Below are 18,217 nucleotides of genomic sequence, written 5' to 3' on the forward strand. Positions count from 1 at the left end.
ATGTCTTCATTTGGCCAAAAATCAAACTTACTAATTTTAGTAAGTTTCTATTTTTAGTAAGTGCTTTCCTAACCTATTTTGTCCAAACCCTATCATTTTGAAACACTTACTATTTGGCAAAATCTATTTTTGGCAAGTTCTTCACAGGAAAGCACTGAAAACTAAACATCCTTGAAGATGCTGAAGACTGAACGCTAAGTGTTTGGAATCTATTTCTGAAAGGGAAAGCTCAAAAAATTCATCTAAGTCCATGAAGAATCCAAGACAAGTGAAGTTCCTTCAGCCATGCCAAATTGCGCCCATGAAGAATCCAAGGCGCCAAACTCAGGTGGAGATGGAAAGGTGAGAAAAGAGTGAATTCCACGCCCAATAGAGAATAGCGCCCAATAGTGAAGGAGGGCGCCAAAATGGTATGCTCATGGAAAATGGACAAAATGATGAATTCCTTCCTCAGGTGAAATTTCCGCCCTAAGACCTGGAAGGGTGCCAAAATGAAGTGATCAAGGAAGGATAGAAAAGTTATGAATTCCTTGTCTTAGGTGGATTTGTGCCCTAGCACTGTGGAGGGCGCCAAATTGGGGGGTCCTTGGAATACATGGAAATTTGATGAATCCTTGACAATGATAGAAATCCGCCCAAGTTATGATGAAGGCGCCAAATCCAAGGGATGATGGAAAATCCAAACGAAGTATGAATTCCTCCACACATGGAAAAATCCACCCTACTCCTCAGGAGGGTGCCAAAATGGAATGCTCAGGGAAGATGGACAAGGAATGAAATTTCTTCCATAGGGAGAAATAGCGCCTAGACATGAGGGAGGGCGCTAAAATGGACGACTCATGGAAAACTTTGAAAATCATGAATTCCTTGGCTATGGTCAAATTCCGCCCTAAGCTTGGGAAGGGCGCCAAGTGGGGTAGTCAAGGAGGGATGGAAAATTGTGAATTCCTCGGCCTTAATGAAATTTCGCCCTACTCCTCAGAAGGGCGCCAAAATGTAGTATGCATGGAGGGATAGAAAAATTGTGAATTCCTTGGCCTAGGTAAAATTCCGCCCTAGCACTGTGGAGGGCGCCAAAAGTCAAGTAGCAAGGAAAATTTGGAAGTCATTGAATTCCTTGACCAAAGGGAAATAGCACCCTAAGGAAGAAGGCGCCCAAGGGGGGTGATGGAGGAAAATGTTAAAAAATCATGAATTGCTCCCTCAATGCAAGATAGCACCCAAAGTGTCAGGAGGGCACCAAACAGAGGTATCTATGTGTTGTGACCTTTTTCACACATCGCCCCATTGCAAATGGGGACCCTCTCTTTTCCTACGTTCTAGGGTTTTTGTTAGTGTCCCATGGCCTTCCACTTCAGTTTTGCCAAGCCTTGCTCAGTTTTGAATGGTTCAAGTCCTAGAGATTGAAAGCTAGTTTTTGCAAGCCAAGTGATACCAGAGTTCGAATGTCGTCAAAGTGCCTAGAAAGGCCAAAGGATGAAGATCGCAATTGATTTGGATGAATTTGGACAACTTTCTATTTTTAGAAAGTTTGCTTTTTTGCTTTTCCTATTTTTTAGGAAGTTTTGTTTTTGGTGTTTTTAGCCCAATCCCCGGTATGGCTATTTTTAGAAAGTTTTCCCTATTTTTTAGGGATGTCTGCTATTTGCTTTTTCAGAGTGGGAACCTAGGGTTTGCACTGGTGGCACTGACTTGCTCTGATCGTGATCGAAAATTTTCAAGTTTTGACCCAAAAAACTAAGTTCCTATATTTTAGGGGGTCATGGTGCATTCAAAGGGTAATCAGCTTGAAAAATCATCTAAGTCTAGAATGTCATCCTGATCCTGAAATTTGACTAAGTCTAGGAAATTGGAGAACCCTCCCAAAACTAGATTTTGCATTATAACTCCTAGAGGTTCGAAACCACTCTCAAACATCCTGACAATATATATGAAATATAACTTAAAGTATAAGTGGTATTTCAATATGTCTTACCACTTATACTTAAATGTTATATTTCATATATAGTCTGCCCTCTTGAGAGCCTTCAAAAGTCCGCTTTGAAGAGAGAGATCTAAACTCCGCCCCATGATGGAGAGGTGCTCAAAGTCCTCCATGTTTGAAGAGGTCTTCCAGAGTCCGTCCTCCTTGGTGGAAGCCTAAAACTCCGCCTTGGTTGAGGTCTCTCCAAAAGTCCGCCATGTTGAGAGAGGTGTCTAAAGTCCGCCATGAAGTTGGAGGCTCAAAAGTCCGCCCTCATGAGAAGTGAAGAAAGTCCGCCATGTTGGAGGGAACTCCAAAGTCCGCCATGCATGAGGAAGTAGTCAAAAGTCTGCCTTGGTGATGTTTTAAAACTCCGCCCTATGCCTTGAGTGGGGTCACTTCAAAAGTCCGCCCCCTTGGTGATAGACTAAAAGTCTGCCTTGGCTAGGAGAGGCATCTAAGTCCGCTATACATGATGAAGGAGGTGCCTTCAAAACTCCGCCCTCCAAGCATGTGGGAGCCTTCCTAAACACCGCCCTATGTTGATGACCAACACTTAAACTTCGCCATGCAAAGGAAGGGCATCAAAGTCCGCCGAAGATGCTAGCAATGGAGAGGTTCGCCTTGTTAAGGTCACCCAAAGTCCGCCTTGGTGGGGGTAACACCAAAGTCCGCCCTATCCAAGGAGATGATAGAGAGCTTCTAGAAGTCTGCCATGCTGGTTGAAGACCAGCAAAAGTCTGCCATGTTGAGGAAGATAGAACTCCGTCCTAGGCCTTCAAAGGTTGTAAAAGATGTCATAGAAGTCCGCCATATAGAGGTTAAGTACAAAGGCCGCCATGTAGAGGTTGACTAAAAGTCTGCCATACCTTGGAGAAGCCTTGGGAGTGGTCTTAAAAATCTGCCATGCAAAGGAAGAGCATCAAAGAAGACCTTCAAAACTCCACTCTAGGCCATGTGAAGGCCTTCTCAAAGTCCGCCATGCCTTAGTTAAAAGGTCCATCCTATGCTTGAAGGAGAAGTCTTCAAACTCCGCCCTTGGTAACCATGTCTTAAAAGTCCGCCATGCCTTGGAGAGGTAAGGAAAGTCCGCCAAAGTTTGATGAATATGAAGGTGAGTCTTCAAAAGTCCGCCTAAACATAAAAGTCAAAGAAAATCAACAAAAATACAAGTGATGTCATGAAAATCCTTCAAGATTTCAAACTTAAATCCAAAATAGAAAGTTTTCAAAAGGAGAATATTGGAAGATTGATAAGGATTTCGAACTTAGAGACCAAAATAGAAAGTTCTTTGGAAAAGAATATTTGAAGATTGATAAGGATTTCGAACTTAAATCCAAAATGGAAAGTTTTAAAAGAGAATATTGGAAGATTAATAAATATTTCGAACTTATAGCCAAATTGGAAACTTTTGGAAGATATTTTCTTCGAATTTGGAAACATGACAACACTTTCCTAAAGAATGAAATTAAAATTGGAAACATGAGTTGGAAGATTTTAAGGGTTTCTGATTGAGGATTTAACTTTATTTACAAATACTTCATTTGTAACTTCATGTTTACACATCAAGAAGTTCAAACTTCTTTAGCTGAGGAGAGCATAAAGAAGTGTTTACAGATTGGAGTTCATCTGGAGAAAATTTCGATATTGCTTGCAGTTGGACAAAGCTTCTTGACAAAGGATTCACGGATTTTTGAGTGAAGCCAGCTGGTATAAGGAAGAATTGCTAATTCTTTTTGAGTTTTCTGATAAACTTCTAGCCTTATTTCAGTCTATTCGAAGGTGAAGTTGAATTTACAACGCAGATTTGTGCATTTTCTAAGTTTTTCAGAGTCATTGAAAATGATTTTTGGTGGATTTATTCGAATTCTTAGTTAAAAGAGAATCATTTCATTGACTAAGTAAGAGAGTTTTGAAGTTATAGCACTTGGTGTTGGATTGCGATTATCCTTAGGATTGGAGAGTTTACATGTGAAAATCCATTTTTTATGGCTAAGTATGAAAATAAAATAAAATTTCCAAACACTTAGCCGTTCGCAGCCTCGATTTTCTTTAATCCAAGATAGATTTCTAACTTATTTTCCTTTGGTTTTATAGGTCGCATGAGGAAATAGAGGCGGGATCATCATAGAGATTGCAGCTGGAGTTTCAAGCCAAACGAAGGATTGCGGACAAGTTCACAGGCAAGGTTCATCCGGGCGTGAAGATAGCCAAAATTTGGCTAAGTATGAGAAATGTTTCTTCCAATTTCCTCAAATATGATGAAGGCATGGAGAAATTCTTCTCCAAATGTTAGGGTATCAAGAAGGAAGGCATGATCACAGCGAATGTCTGAATAGCTTGATCCTATCATTTCATATTTGCAAGGGGTTATCTAGAGCTTTTACCCTCCTCCCGCACAACATAAATTGGCAGCTGAAGGCAGGATCGTCATAGAAAACACAAATGGAGTTTCAAGCCAAATTCAGAATTGAAGATAGGACCACGAGCAAGGTTTGTCCAAGCATAGAGAGGGCCAAAATTTGGCTAAGTATCAAGAAAGAAAAGTTCTCAAACTTGGTGAAAATATGGAAAAGTTAAATAAATTTCCAACTTCTTGAAGGATTTCATCTCCTGAAGAAATTAAAAAAGACAAGCTCCCAAGCAGAATCAAATGGTGACAAGAAGGAATCAAATTTCCATACTTAGACAATTTCTTGACACAAATTGGAGAATTCAAGGAAGACATCCAACACGTTGAGGTGGCGCCTCGTCATCTTCCAACCAATCAGATCGTTCCAAGTCAACATGTCCAGGTTTGATGAACTTGACTTATCCAGAAGCTTCTAGAAGGGCACACCTCACAATGCAACAACCTTCTATTTTCATTGATGGTTCATATTTAGCAAGAAGGACAAGTGTCCCAAATGTAATTATCTCATTGGTCGAGGGTAGTTAGTTTTGGGAAACCCTAATTAGGGTTTATTGCTTTTAATCTTGGCCCTTGATCACTGTTCGATCTCGGCCATTTATTTATTTTTGAAAACTATATAAGGCTACCTCCTCTCATTTGGAGAGTGTGAGGTTTTTGATGTATTGTTGCGTAAGGTCATTTCCAGATAATATATTGCATGTGCGCTGCTTTGTAATCCCTATTGTTTGAATGATTTGCATGGTTTCAATTTCCTCAACACTTAGTTAAAATTAATTTAGATTTGCTTTCATTGTTGTTAATTTGAATGAAGGATTTGATAAGTGTCAATTGATGGTGTATCTCCGCTCATACTTTTGGTGAATGGATGATTTCCATTTTACCGTGCAAAGTTAGTCTGAGCCCATTCTCTGTGCATCCCAACATCTCGATCATAAGCACAACCCATTGAAGATTGCACTGGCTTTGTGTAGTTGTCCCTAGTGTGGCGAAGCGAAGTTTGGTTTCTCGAGAGCACCTAATCGATACCGTCTCTGGAATTCGTAGGAGTAGATTAGCCTTCTTAACCCTATCTCTTTTCCCCTTTTTTGAAAGTCTAAACCCCAGAAAATCCCCCAAAAAAAGAGAGCTTAAAATTGCTAAATCCATCTAAGTCCAACAGTTCAAGACAGTTGTTAAACGTAAGTCCCCCTTGAGATTTTCAGCATACACTACCCAAGAAGCTATTCCACTAAAGTCGCTTGTTCGCACATATAGACCTTGGAATCAGTAGTGATTTTTCAAGAGAGGATAGAATGCCTTCGGGTATCCTATCCTAATGTTTGGTAGATGATAAAACAGACACCAACACTATGGAAAGTATGGAAAGAATGAATTTCCCCCATCAAAGTCAAAATTCCATGCCCAGTCAGGAAGTTGAAGAGAAGTTTTCTAAGGCATGGAAATAATAAAATTCCTTCACCAAGATGGATTCCACGTTCAAGTCAAAGAATGAAGAGAAATTGTCCAAGGCATGAAAATCCAAGGGTCAAGGAGGAATGGAAAAGCAAAAATCCCCTCGAGAATTTTTTAGAAAAATCCATTTTTAGACACTAAATCTTGTCTGAATTTCAAAATTTTTGCAGATTAGGATCCGTAGGAGAATTCTCTCCCCTTGATCAAAACCCTAATTTTGTGGAAGATCCCTAAAAAATAGGAGATGGTGGAAAGTTGTTGAAAATCTCCTCCAAAGCAAGGAAAGTTCGAAAAACTTCAAGAAAATTCTTCATGGATCAAATTCTTCTCTCTTGAAGTTTTCTCTCTCTAGGGGTTTCTCGCCAAGTGGCAGTTGGGTCAGCGCATGTTGAGTCAATGGAGCATCTTCTGCATGCAGCCATCACGTGAAGGCATATTGGTGACGCATTTATTGTTGGAGTATTTTGACTGAGCGGCAGCCCGATTAGTGCATGTTGAGTGCATGAAGAATCTTTTGCATGCAGTCGCCATATTTATGGTTTTATGACAGATTCCTTCCACATGTCGCCGTCACATGAAGGAATGATGGGCATTTATTTCTGCATGGGGAATATTCATTGTATGTTGGGCAAATTTGATGTAATGGGGTGCATTTAATGCACGAATGGATGCCATTTTTGGGCTTATTTGAATTGATTGTATATGAGTTTCATGATGGGTTATTAATTGCTAATGCCCACCTTGTTGCATCATGTGTGGGGAATCTTTTAGGGAAAACCCTAATCAGGGTTTTGCATGTAATCATGGCTTGAGGCCTATATAAAGGGGTGACCCCCCTCATTTGTAAAGAGGAGGGAGATTTATATGAAATTGTTGTGATAAGTTTTGAGATAATAATAGTGAAACATTGTTCTCTAATGATATCCACTTAAGTTATTTTTTCAAAACTTGCATGGTTTCACCTTCCTCACTTAGAGTAGAATTTTATTTTCTCAGTTGTTAGATAAAGTGCTTTGATTTCAATGGAGAATGTAATGGTGTTTGATGAATTTCCATGGTTCATACTTTTTGCATCTTGTTGATTGTAAGTTGCAGTGTAAAGTTAGCTTGAGCCACTAAACTTGTGCTAAGTTCGGTTGTGGACAGTCGTTTGGATTGCGTCATTTTGGGTATTCAAATGCACTTTCTCGATTTGAAAATCCTTCAATATCCTTAGAAGATAGCACCGGTTCTTGCAAAGTTGTAGTTAAACTTGGCGAAGCAGAGCTTGGTTTATTTTGAATTTGTCCACTAGAGCACTATCCATTGATATCACTGCCCTTAGGAGTAGATTTAGATCTTTTAAATCCTTTCCCCTTTATTTTTCAGTTTATTTTAGTCCGTTCGAAGCAAAAGCATCATAGAATTGCCATATCCGATGATGGAGTTCCAGCCACAACAAAGAAGTGAAAGAACGATCCAAACGTAAGGCCCCTTGGATTACCAGCAATCACATCAACCAACTGAGTCACGTCCGTAGCATAAAGGAACCTTGGAGTCAATTGTTTGAACTTCCTGCAATCTTAGCATGCAATCGCACTTTGATCAAGAGAGAGTAAGCTAACCGTTGGTAACTTTATTCTATGTTCGACGTAGTCATAAAAAACACGTCAACATGACCAATAAGAGGGCTCCATATGAGGATAGAGAAGTAATGAAGGGATTTTGGACTGCAATAAAAAGATTTTTGGTTGAGGTGAGGATACTTCAATTATGAGGACTTAATGGAATAAGTTTTCATGTGGGCATGGTGATTTCTATGGAAGCTTTATATGATATGCATATAAAGAAAGACCCTATAGAGTGGTGGTGGAACCGTGGAGGTGAAATCCCTGTATTGCGATCATTTGCAATAAGATTGTTCTCACAAGTAGTCAACTCTTCATCTTGTGAGAGGAACTGGAGTACTCATGGTTTTATACATTCACTAAAGAGGAATCAATTAGGGTCCAAGAAAGTGAGGAACTTGGCGTAAATTCATAACTCACTTTGCCTTCTCTCTTGTGTAGAGCTTGGGTACAAGGAGGCTTCTTCAGCAAAATTTGACTAAATTTCACTTGATGGAGAAGTTGCAGCCTTGGTGGATGAAGTAGACAGCCTCAATGATTTACCCACAGTTCTACTACCAATAGAGGAACTTGAACTTGAGAGTGATGAGTATTTGGAGAGCATCATAGCTGAGGACCTAGAAATGGATGAAATAGAAGTGTAGACAATAGATTTCTGATTTTTGTTTTCTGTATATCAGCCTATCACGCTATCAACATTTTTGAATTTCAATATGTAATATCAAATATGTGGTATGAACTCTTTGATTCTTTGACATTTGTGTGTTTAAACTTTAAAGTTAAGGTTAAACTTTATCAGTGTTCTTGTTTTGAAAGTTCAGTGTCATGATATTTTCAGTTTTAATGTGCAATTTATAAATTATTAATTTATATGTAGAAAAAAATGGCATCTCCAAGTACCCCTTCTCCTGTTTTTCAAAAATAGACATTCCGGTACCAATATTAATCTCCCGTACCAGTACCAGTATCAGTTTTCTGGCAACCATGGTTGATAATAGTTATCCTTAGTACATTTAGTGAAAGAGGCACTACAAGACAAGGTTGATCACAAAGTGAAACAGTTCCAAAAATAGCCATGTGGGAACTTTCATTAAAATAAATACATTGCCCTGCAAGATGTGAGGAGAACCATCAAGCTAAAATTTTACAAAAAGACAACTAGTGTCACATAAATTCTAGAAAGGTGATGAACTTCCAAGAATATCCAATTGGAAACTCTATCAAACTATAAAAAGCAATTGCCTCCAAATAACGAGGACAATCACTGAGATTCAATGAAGAGGTTACCAATGATCAAATAAGAATTCCTAATAGGTGGTTCTTTGGTGAGGGGAAGATCTGGTTCTTTGGTGAGGGGAAGATCTTGCCAAGAAGTGTCAAAAGATGTATTATAAGCTGACAAATTTGATGAAGTCATTGGTGAGTCCTCATGTTTTGCATTGTCATTAACAAAATCATTAGTATCATTAGATTGAAAATGCGTGTCATCCATGGAAACAACAAAAAATGACAAGGTATCGCCAAATACTTGTAAAATGGTTAGTTAGGTTGCATAATGGGGCTTTGTGTCCTTAATGCAATCTTGAAATTCTATGAAAAGTGATAGACTAAGATGAACATAAACAATGTCATAATTATTGAGCCACTTAGTGTGCTTGTTAGAATTGTTTGGTGGTAGAATGCCCAAAAGATAGGGATAGAGATGTTATGGACTAAAAATGGCCTTGTAAAGATGATTACTGCCCTCAACAAAATTGGCACCTTATAGAATAGAGTGATTACAACAAATTTGCTCATCCAAAAATGTTTAAAATGATGCATTTGCAATGTTTTTTAACTAATTATAATATTTGTTGAAATGGGCAATAGAAACAACTCTATTTTCAGTACAATACAGAGGCTTAATATTTCTATTCTAATTTGAGCTACACTATGCTGTGAGGGCTTCTTTGCTAGACTTGTGTTTGTACAAATTATTATTATGATTGATTTTGCATTTTTTCCTTGATGAAGCAATTATACTTTGATACTTTGTAACTGTTGGGAAACTTTCTAATATTTAATGGATTCTTGACCATTAGATTGGTTGTAAAAGTGTTGACTATCTTTGTGCATTTGTGCTCAGAAAACATGCATCTTGTCCATATGCATCCATATTATTAAGAGTTCCGATTGTTAATTGAAAAAAATCCAGTTTCATAAATTTAATTAACTACCATGTTTTGGGATGGTGTTTTACTCAGGTACAAGAAAAATATTTGTGGAAGGCTCCATCTAGTCGTGCTTTAGGCCCTTGTGTTCATCCAACAAATTCATACACAGGTTGCTCTTTTTTATGGCATATGCAATTAATTAAAACTCACTTCACATTTTATGCTATTAAGTATCGTATTTGTTTGTCTGGCTCTATAATATCAAAATTACTGTTATCTAATTGAGTGGTGTAGGAATATTTAGCATGGGCCTAATAATCGGGCAAGACCACATGTTAGAAGATTTGACTTGAAGAAAGTGATTTCTAGAAAAGTTCTTTTACCTTTTCATGAAATCATGGATCCTTCATGTCAGTTTTAATTGTAATTGAAGCCATTTATATAATTGAAATTGTAGAATTTCCTTTTTGATCTACGATATTTCTTGAATTTCATTTTATACAAATTCTGAAACACCTGCTTTTGTTTGTCAGTTCCTCAAGATTGGGGTAGGTACTTGCTGGTCCAAAGCAATGGAGGACTGAATCAAATGCGAGCTGGGGTAATTGAAATTTATGTCTTTTGGCGTAACATCTTTAGGAAATATTTTCTGATTCATATGCAAGATAAAGCTATCATTCTATTCAATTAGTTTCTCTTCTTGTGGAAGAAGGGAAGTTGAAGACTTTAAATTTTAAGTCAAAACATAATATTATACATCTAAATTTAATTTTTTTAAATTCTGGTGTTCTGAGTCTCCTTTGAGACCCCTCTTCAAGAAGAAGGGGAGTTTTTTCTTAGTTAGGATTATCTTTTAGAGAACGTACAATTTGAGTAAGTGGTTATACATTTGCTATTATGATGCATTTTGCAATTACAGACAAATCATTTTTGATAAAGAGTTTGAAATCATCTAAGAAAAATTCACGGGATACCATTTTATTATTATATTGATTTGTTAAATGGAGAATATGGTCTTTTAATAATGGCATTTCCCTAATTGAAAAAACAATCAGTGCATCTTGATGAAATCCATGCCCCTAAGTAATCTCTAGATGTGTAATATAAATTTAACTTGTATCTCAAATTGTTTTATACATCTAGTAACAGAAATCATGTGAAGGAAATGATAGAACCAGGAAGCTCTCATTGAGTCATTTCAATAAATGATCCAAACTCGAAAAACCTTGACTTTCAATGCAACTGGAAAATTGTTTGGACTCCATTTTTTATTGTTTTTTCACGTAACCGAAAAATGACTCGAGATTGAAACAAGACTAACATTTTTTGAATTTGTATGACTGGAATAATAATAGCTCTATGAAAACTGCCTCAGGACCCAACATTTACTCTTGATTTCTGACTAATTAACATGCTGTGAAATATAGCATAAGAAATCTTCACGACTTATTTACAAATTCTTGTCCAATTTTTAGTAGTATGCATCTGCTTTTGATATTGAACATGCAAGTGAACAGAATACAAGTGGATAAATATTTTTTCATTTAAGCTTCCTGATACCTTCATATGAAAAAAATCTGCAGTAGGTATCATATCCTCCAATACATCTCAAGGAAGAAAACAGTCATAAATCTGAATATGGCTCCCTATGTCTCATCATTCTTCCAACAAAAACAATAAACACTTCACATACGGTAATGTCCCCACTCTGAAATATAATTTAATAATAAATAATAATAATGAAATTAAAATACAAAAGAATAAAAATAAAATTTAAATTAAAATATAAAAGAATATAACTAAATATAATTAAAGTTTAATTAAGTTAATGAATGGTCAAAAGGCATGAAATGATAAGTTGCGACTCCCCCAAATATGAGGCATAATAGGGAGAAGAGAACTCATTCGAAGGGGTGGGGGGATAATTTGGGAATCAGAAGTGCAGATCTGATCATGAAAGGTTGTGTCCCTTTCCAAGGGCAGATATAATGAAGAGTTGCACTCTTTCAAAGGGTGCTAATGGTGGAAAGGGCGTGTATGAAGAGGTGTGACCCCTCTATTAGAATAATATTGTTTATTATTAATTAATGGTCAATTATGTAATATGTGGTAAATAATTAGTTAGTTTCTTTTTCTGATTATTTCTTTTTAGAAACATCGATTTTGGAATTCTTGAAATGATCTCTCGATCATTTCATTTAATTCATTCAAGTTTTTTACCAGTTACTTGTTCGTAATATGGTATCAGAGCAGATATAAAAATTGTGAATTTTTTTTTCCTAAATTTTTTTGAAGTTTTTGTTTTGGGCCTGTTCAAAATTCTTCTGCAATTTCCGACGGTTAGGGTTTGTCCGGTTTAATACTTGTGTGTTTGTATTTGACGCGTTTTTGTGTGCGATTTTTCCTGAGCAGCCCATGTGACGGATCTGTTTTTTTTATGCTGTTCAAATCTACGGGGTTTTACTGCTCGCGATTTTTCAGACTTTCATGTCTCTGATTTGCGCGACCTGCATTTTCTTCTAAACGCGACACGATTTCACGACGGGTTTATATTTTTCGTGGGGTTTCTTCTTCTGTGCCCATGATTTCCAGCTTGTGACGACATTTTCTCTACACGCGATCTTTCTGGTCGCGGCTTCCTTGCTGCTCATGACGCGATTTTTCGTGCCTCTCCTGCACTTGCGATGCATGTTTTCTCCACGACCTCCCACAACCTTTCACTCTATGCAAGCCGCCATTTCTCTCTGTGCACAACCCGTCTCTATTCAATCCGTGCGACGCGAATTTGTGTTCGTGATTTCTACTTCTGCAGATTTTCGATCTAGGCGACTAGGGTTTTGTTCCCTATTTTCTACGCTTGAAGTTTTTTCTGCACAAATTTTGATGACCTAGGGTTTCAGTCGGCTAGGGTTTTGCAAAAAACTCTTAGATTTTTGCTGAAATAAATTTTCAACCACAAATTCTTTTTGGGTTTTTTACAATGATTTCTGGGTCGTCTTCATATTTTTCCAGGTCATTTGAAAACTTTACCTTGGGATTCGTGCCAACTGTACACTTTTTCGAAGTCTGTACTTGATTCTACCTCTATTTCAGTTTCACGTCTTTTTAGATTTCTCATTTTCCATGCATTGGGAAGCGTACAAGATGGCGTCATTGACCAACTTAATGTTGGAAGGCAGTCAAAGATTCAATGACAAGAATTATAACACCTGGAAGCAGCGCATGCCGATGTTTTTTGAATATCGTCGCCTTGTTGATCTTGTTTTGGGAAAAGAGTCTTGTCCTACCATAGCCAGACCAAATCAAGATAAGTTTGATGATCATAATCGAGAAGCCGTCATGCTCCTCAAGCTCTTTGTCACATATGACCAGTTACCTTAGATTCCCTCACTTTTGAAGAACTTTTAAACTAAATCACTTTGAATTCTCCATTTCAATGTGACTTTTTAAATAATAACCTTTTAAGTCACTTGTACCCCATGCTTAGGTGTCCAAATTGAAGCACAACTTAACATTTTTTTAACAAGTTATTAGACTAAGTTGTCTTTTTAATATTTTCAACATTAGACAATTTAAGTGAATAATTATTTAATGATTCAATAATTTCTCGGAGTTTTGGAAAATACCAAAATGATATAGCCAATGTTACAAGACTTGGACTCGGGCAAGATTTGGCAAGCTGATTTTTGACTTGGAGTAACTCGACGCCCAGACTCGATGTAGACTTGGAAAATTGAAAAACCCAAGAAATTCAGATATTAAGGATTTAAAACCTGTTTCATGCATCCTTTAATAAATAAACTTTAAAGACACAATAAGCTCATCAAATAGAAGTTACTTTGATCACATACGCAAGTATATATCCATCACATAAGTATAAATGCAAATTTCGGTTAAAGGAAATAACACATTTAGATATATAAATAGCGTCAAATGTATACAAAACTCATGGAATATAAAATCCATGGCATCAAAATAAATAACAAAACTAAAAATATAAGTCTGGCTCACAAGAGCCTACATTACTCATCCCAACATCACTACAAGTCATGCGCAAACGTTCAAGATAGGTCTTGGATGATGATGCAACCATGATATTTTCTTGTGTCTCAATGACTGGTGTGTATATTCAAGTGAAGAATTTATTATAAATTTTTTCTTGAAGCCTTCAAGTCCGCATGTTTTGTTGTCAAGCTCATTAACAAAGAGGAATGGTTAAGTAAAAAGATAAATGGTTATGCTCTAGTTTGACCTTAGCTAGGATACTAATAGTTGGGATTATTCAATGAGTTGTTTGTGCAGGGCATGATGACACATATTTGCATAATGAAAATGGCATTTCTTGCCAACTTTGACTTGACTTGTATTTAGCAAGACAATAGCTTTGGCATGCCAACTTTTCTTGTGGTGGTCCTGTTGACGTGTTTTTTTACGACTGCGTCTAACACAGAATAAAGTCACAAACGGTCACCTTATCCTCTCTTGATCAAGATTAGTCTGTATGCTAGGATTACTTAAAGTTCAAACGGCTAATTCCCAAGGTTCTTTCAGTGCGTGGATGTGACTCAGTTGTTTGATGGGTTTGCTGATAACCCAAGGGGCCTTACGTATGCTGAAGAAACTTATGCAAGCTCAAGGATTTTTGTACGGATGATTTGCAATGAAGGCTCTAGTTTTGGATCTTTTGGATTTTGAATTATGCGGAAAGTAAATAGGAATAGGGCAGAGGAAAACTAGACTAAAAGTAATCTAATCCTATGAACAAGGATATGGGATAACTTGCGCAAAATCCAACCACGCTTCGCTTTGCCAGCAACGCACAACTACACGAAGACAGTGCAATCTTAGAGGGTGTGTTAAAGATTTTCAAATCATCAAGAGAAACCATCAAATCGAACAATCTCTTATGATAATCAAAGTTAAACATACACATATAACGGAGGCTCAGGCTAACTTTGCACGGTATGCAACAATCAGCTGCACACCAAAAGTATGAGCACGAATTTTGCCACAAGCGATCCTATCAAATCGAGTTCGTCTAACAACATGAAAGCAAATCTAATCTATGAAGAGAATGAGACCATGCAAGCTCCAAAACAATACAAGAACACACCAACAATGGAACAATGTATTAAGTGTTTGCTTCAAAAACTCTTAGCAACAATCTCTGACGATAGACTCTCCTCCTTTACAAATGAGGGGATCATCCCCTTATATAGGCCTCAAGCCATGATTACATGCAAAACCCTAATTAGGGTTTTCCCTAAAGATTCCCCACTCAATGTGCAACAAGGTGGGAATCGACAATTAATAACCCATTATGCCCATGTACAATTAATTACAATCCTGCCGAAAATGGCACCCAGAAAGCATTAATTAACCATGACATTCAAATTTGCCCAACATGTGTTGAATATTCATCCACGCAAAAATCACCCCATTATGTCATAAATGCTCCATCATTTCCACATGTGGCGACTGCATGCAAAAGGAATTTGCCATAAATTCAACATGCAACGACCGGATCGCCATTTGGTCGAATATTCCGGTAATGAATGCGCCACTCTACTGCCACGTGTTCAATAGATCCTCGCCATGCAAGTGGACCCCGCCATCGTATATCCGCTCCTGCATATCTGGAATTGTTGGAGAGGGAAAATTCGATTTAGGAAGAATTTTCTTGAAGTCTCCTCAACTTTCCTTGCTTGAAGAAGGTTTTCCATCAATTTTCACCATCTCATATTTTTTAGGAATTTCCACAATTTTAGGGTTTTGGTCTAGGAGAGAGAATTCTTTCACGTATCCATATCTTCAAAAATTTATAAATTTGGAGGTCATTTGAGCCCTGAAAATGGATTTTTCAAATTTTTCCCTGGGGGGAAATTTCTTGTTCAGTTCATCCTTGATTCCTTCCTTGCCTTAGAAATTTTATCTTCAATTCATCCTTGGGTGTGATTTCTTGTTGTGGAGGAATTCTCCTTTGGAAAGAAATTTGTTCCTTACCCTGAGGAAGGAAATTCTTCATACCTGTTGACGTGTATTTTGTACACAGCCTAACACAGAATAAAATACCTAAAGGCATCTTATCCTCTCTTGAGAAAATAGTCTCTAACTGCTGAAGATTCGCGTAAAGGATCAGTTAGGTAGACTCCAAGGTTCTTTGATGTAGGGTCTCTACGTGTGGACAAGCTCCAGTGGTATGATGTGATTTGCTGGGATCACAAGGGGACTTACATGTGATGATTGAACTTCCGATCTGCTTTGCTGGACACAGGCTCTTACTAACTTAGATTTAAAAAAAGGGAAAAGGATGGGGGCGAAGAGAGGATCTAATCCTAATACTAAGAATGTAGGAGCAATGACTTGATTTTTTGATGAAACTCTAACTAGATCTTGTTTTGACATCAATGGAACATCTACACAAGACTAGTGCGATCTTCTATGGGAAGCTTTATGATGTTCAAATCATCACCGCAGGCATAGATACCATCCAAGTTGATGCATATCAATGAAGAGGCAACAAATTGAAATTGAGCTTAAGCTGAACGATTCCAGTTGACTACACAAGGCAAGTCTGCAATCAACAAACTGCTAGTAGTATGGATATACGAATTCCACCATCAATCAATCACATTTCCTCCATTCATCTAATCATCTACCATCTAAGATTGAAGACTTCAACAAGAAACCATGCAAATTGCAAGAAAACGACATATTTCACCATTACTTCAATGAAAATGGAATTTGTTTACAATCAATGGCAACAATTTCTTGCCTTGTCCTCCTATTCTACTATCTATCTACTAACTACTTTCAACTATTTCTATCCTATCTCTCCAATTCTAATCTTTTACAAATGAAATGTCTGGGCTTATATAGTGCCCACAATACAATTTGATGGCTTAGATCAATTCAAGATCAATGGCCAAGATTCAACAATGAAAACCCTAATTAGGGTTTGTTACAATCATTACATAACATTTAATGCTTGACCAATGATAAAATTGTATTGCTTGGACACATGTCCCTTCTAGAAAAATCGACCAATGGATAGCCGGGGTAGGTACATCGGAGTTTGTGCCACCTTCCATGAGTTAAGTACATTGAATCTGGACATGCTGAGGTGGACCTCACTGATTGGAGACGTGATGACTAGGATGCCACCTCATCTGACACTTGTAACTTTGGTAAATATTCAACTTGAAGTTGTTGAGAAGCTTGCTTTAATTAATTCATCTGGAATTATTTGCTTCTTCAACGAGCCCTTGTTCTAACTCCTTGTGTCCTTGATGTGCAGGATGATTGATGTACCTCGCCTTGGGAATGCTGGATTTGAAAGAGGTCACCCTTGTCCTGGCTTGATCGTCCCGGCGAAGATCGTCCTTGATTCGGCTTGATTTTCCTTGAAGAGATCTCCATTTGATGCCTACACAACATTTCAAAATTAGTAACATGATTTTGCAATAAATAGCATAGATTAAATTAATTTTTTAGGAAACTTCATAATAAATCCTTGAGTTATTATTTCCTAAAAAACGACTGAGCTAAGGGAAAACAAAATTTCAAAATTCAAAATTAAGGCAATGACAATCAAAATTCAAAATCAAATCCATGTCGCCATACCTCTTACCACCATATAGGCCGACTTGTGTAAAAATAAGGCAATTTAAATGATTTTTTAAAACAAATAACAAAGGCCGACCTCTAAAATACCAAGCGCTCCCTTTTGATTTTTATTAAATTAATAATTAATTATTAAATGCCTTTATTTTTAATTAATAAATTTCGATTTTTTACAAAGGCAAAAATAATTAATAAATACATACCGTGCGCTATTTAAATGCTTTTAATTAAATATCGATTTTTTTCTAGCATTTAAATAAATTCAAAAAATGTTTGTTTGAACGCCAAATTTTGAAGGTGAAAGATACGTACCTCATCGCCCTGGTCCCTGACTGAGGGACAGGAGTGATCTACCTTCTTGGTCTTGATTTTTGCACTTTTGATGTTCAAAGCCTTCAACCTCACGTTGGAATTGGCATTTTCGCTAGGATTTTCAAACTTGAGTGACTTGTCTTGCAAATAAATGTCCCTTAGATGTGATATCGCCCTGGTCCCTTGGAGAGGGACAGGAGCGATCCCCATTCTTTTACGTGAAATTCTCCGTTCTTAATATCAACTCTTCGCTCATTACCTTTCAAGCAACGTTTTAGACCCTTTGCAACTTTGTTTTGTCATGATCTTTGAAGAATAACAAGTGACTTAGCAAATATCGGCCTGGTCCCTTCCTGAGGGACAGGAGCGAACTAGGACATTTTGGTCCCTTGTTGGCATTTGGTAATCTTCAATTTGTCTTAAACGCGTTCATTTCGCCTCTTTCCTTGCCTTTGATGTCTCGATTCGTCCAAACAAGGTCAGGAATGGCTCAACTAAGCATTTTCGCTCTGGTCCCTTGGTGAGGGACACGAGCGACTCGCCTTGGTCCCTTGGAGAGGGACAGGAGCGCTTTTCGCTCTGGACCCTTGGAGAAGGACACGAGCGAAATTTGACTTTTCGCACTCTCTATCAGGATAATTTTTATGGAGTATAAGTGACATTTCCTTCTATGTTTCTTCTTTCTTATACTTTA

The 18,217-nt window shown here is 37.4% G+C and overlaps 1 protein-coding gene across 3 annotated transcripts in view; it reads left to right on the top strand.

The window, feature by feature from the left end:
• The window catches only part of LOC131073663 (O-fucosyltransferase 38), a 70,317-nt gene that overhangs the window by 24,253 nt on the left and 27,847 nt on the right, over window positions 1-18,217 (top strand). For 2 of the 3 annotated variants that reach the window (XM_058010166.2, XM_058010167.2), the window contains exons 2-3: window positions 9,679-9,757; window positions 10,122-10,189. In XM_058010166.2, coding sequence (XP_057866149.1) covers window positions 9,679-9,757; window positions 10,122-10,189 — 147 coding nt within the window. Of the gene's footprint in view, window positions 1-9,678; window positions 9,758-10,121; window positions 10,190-11,463; window positions 11,634-18,217 lie in introns of those variants that run through there. The other variant, XM_058010168.2, reaches the window with a different exon arrangement.

The sequence above is a fragment of the Cryptomeria japonica genome, chromosome 11 (genome assembly GCF_030272615.1).
Source record: "Cryptomeria japonica chromosome 11, Sugi_1.0, whole genome shotgun sequence".
Taxonomy (NCBI): Eukaryota; Viridiplantae; Streptophyta; class Pinopsida; order Cupressales; family Cupressaceae; genus Cryptomeria; species Cryptomeria japonica.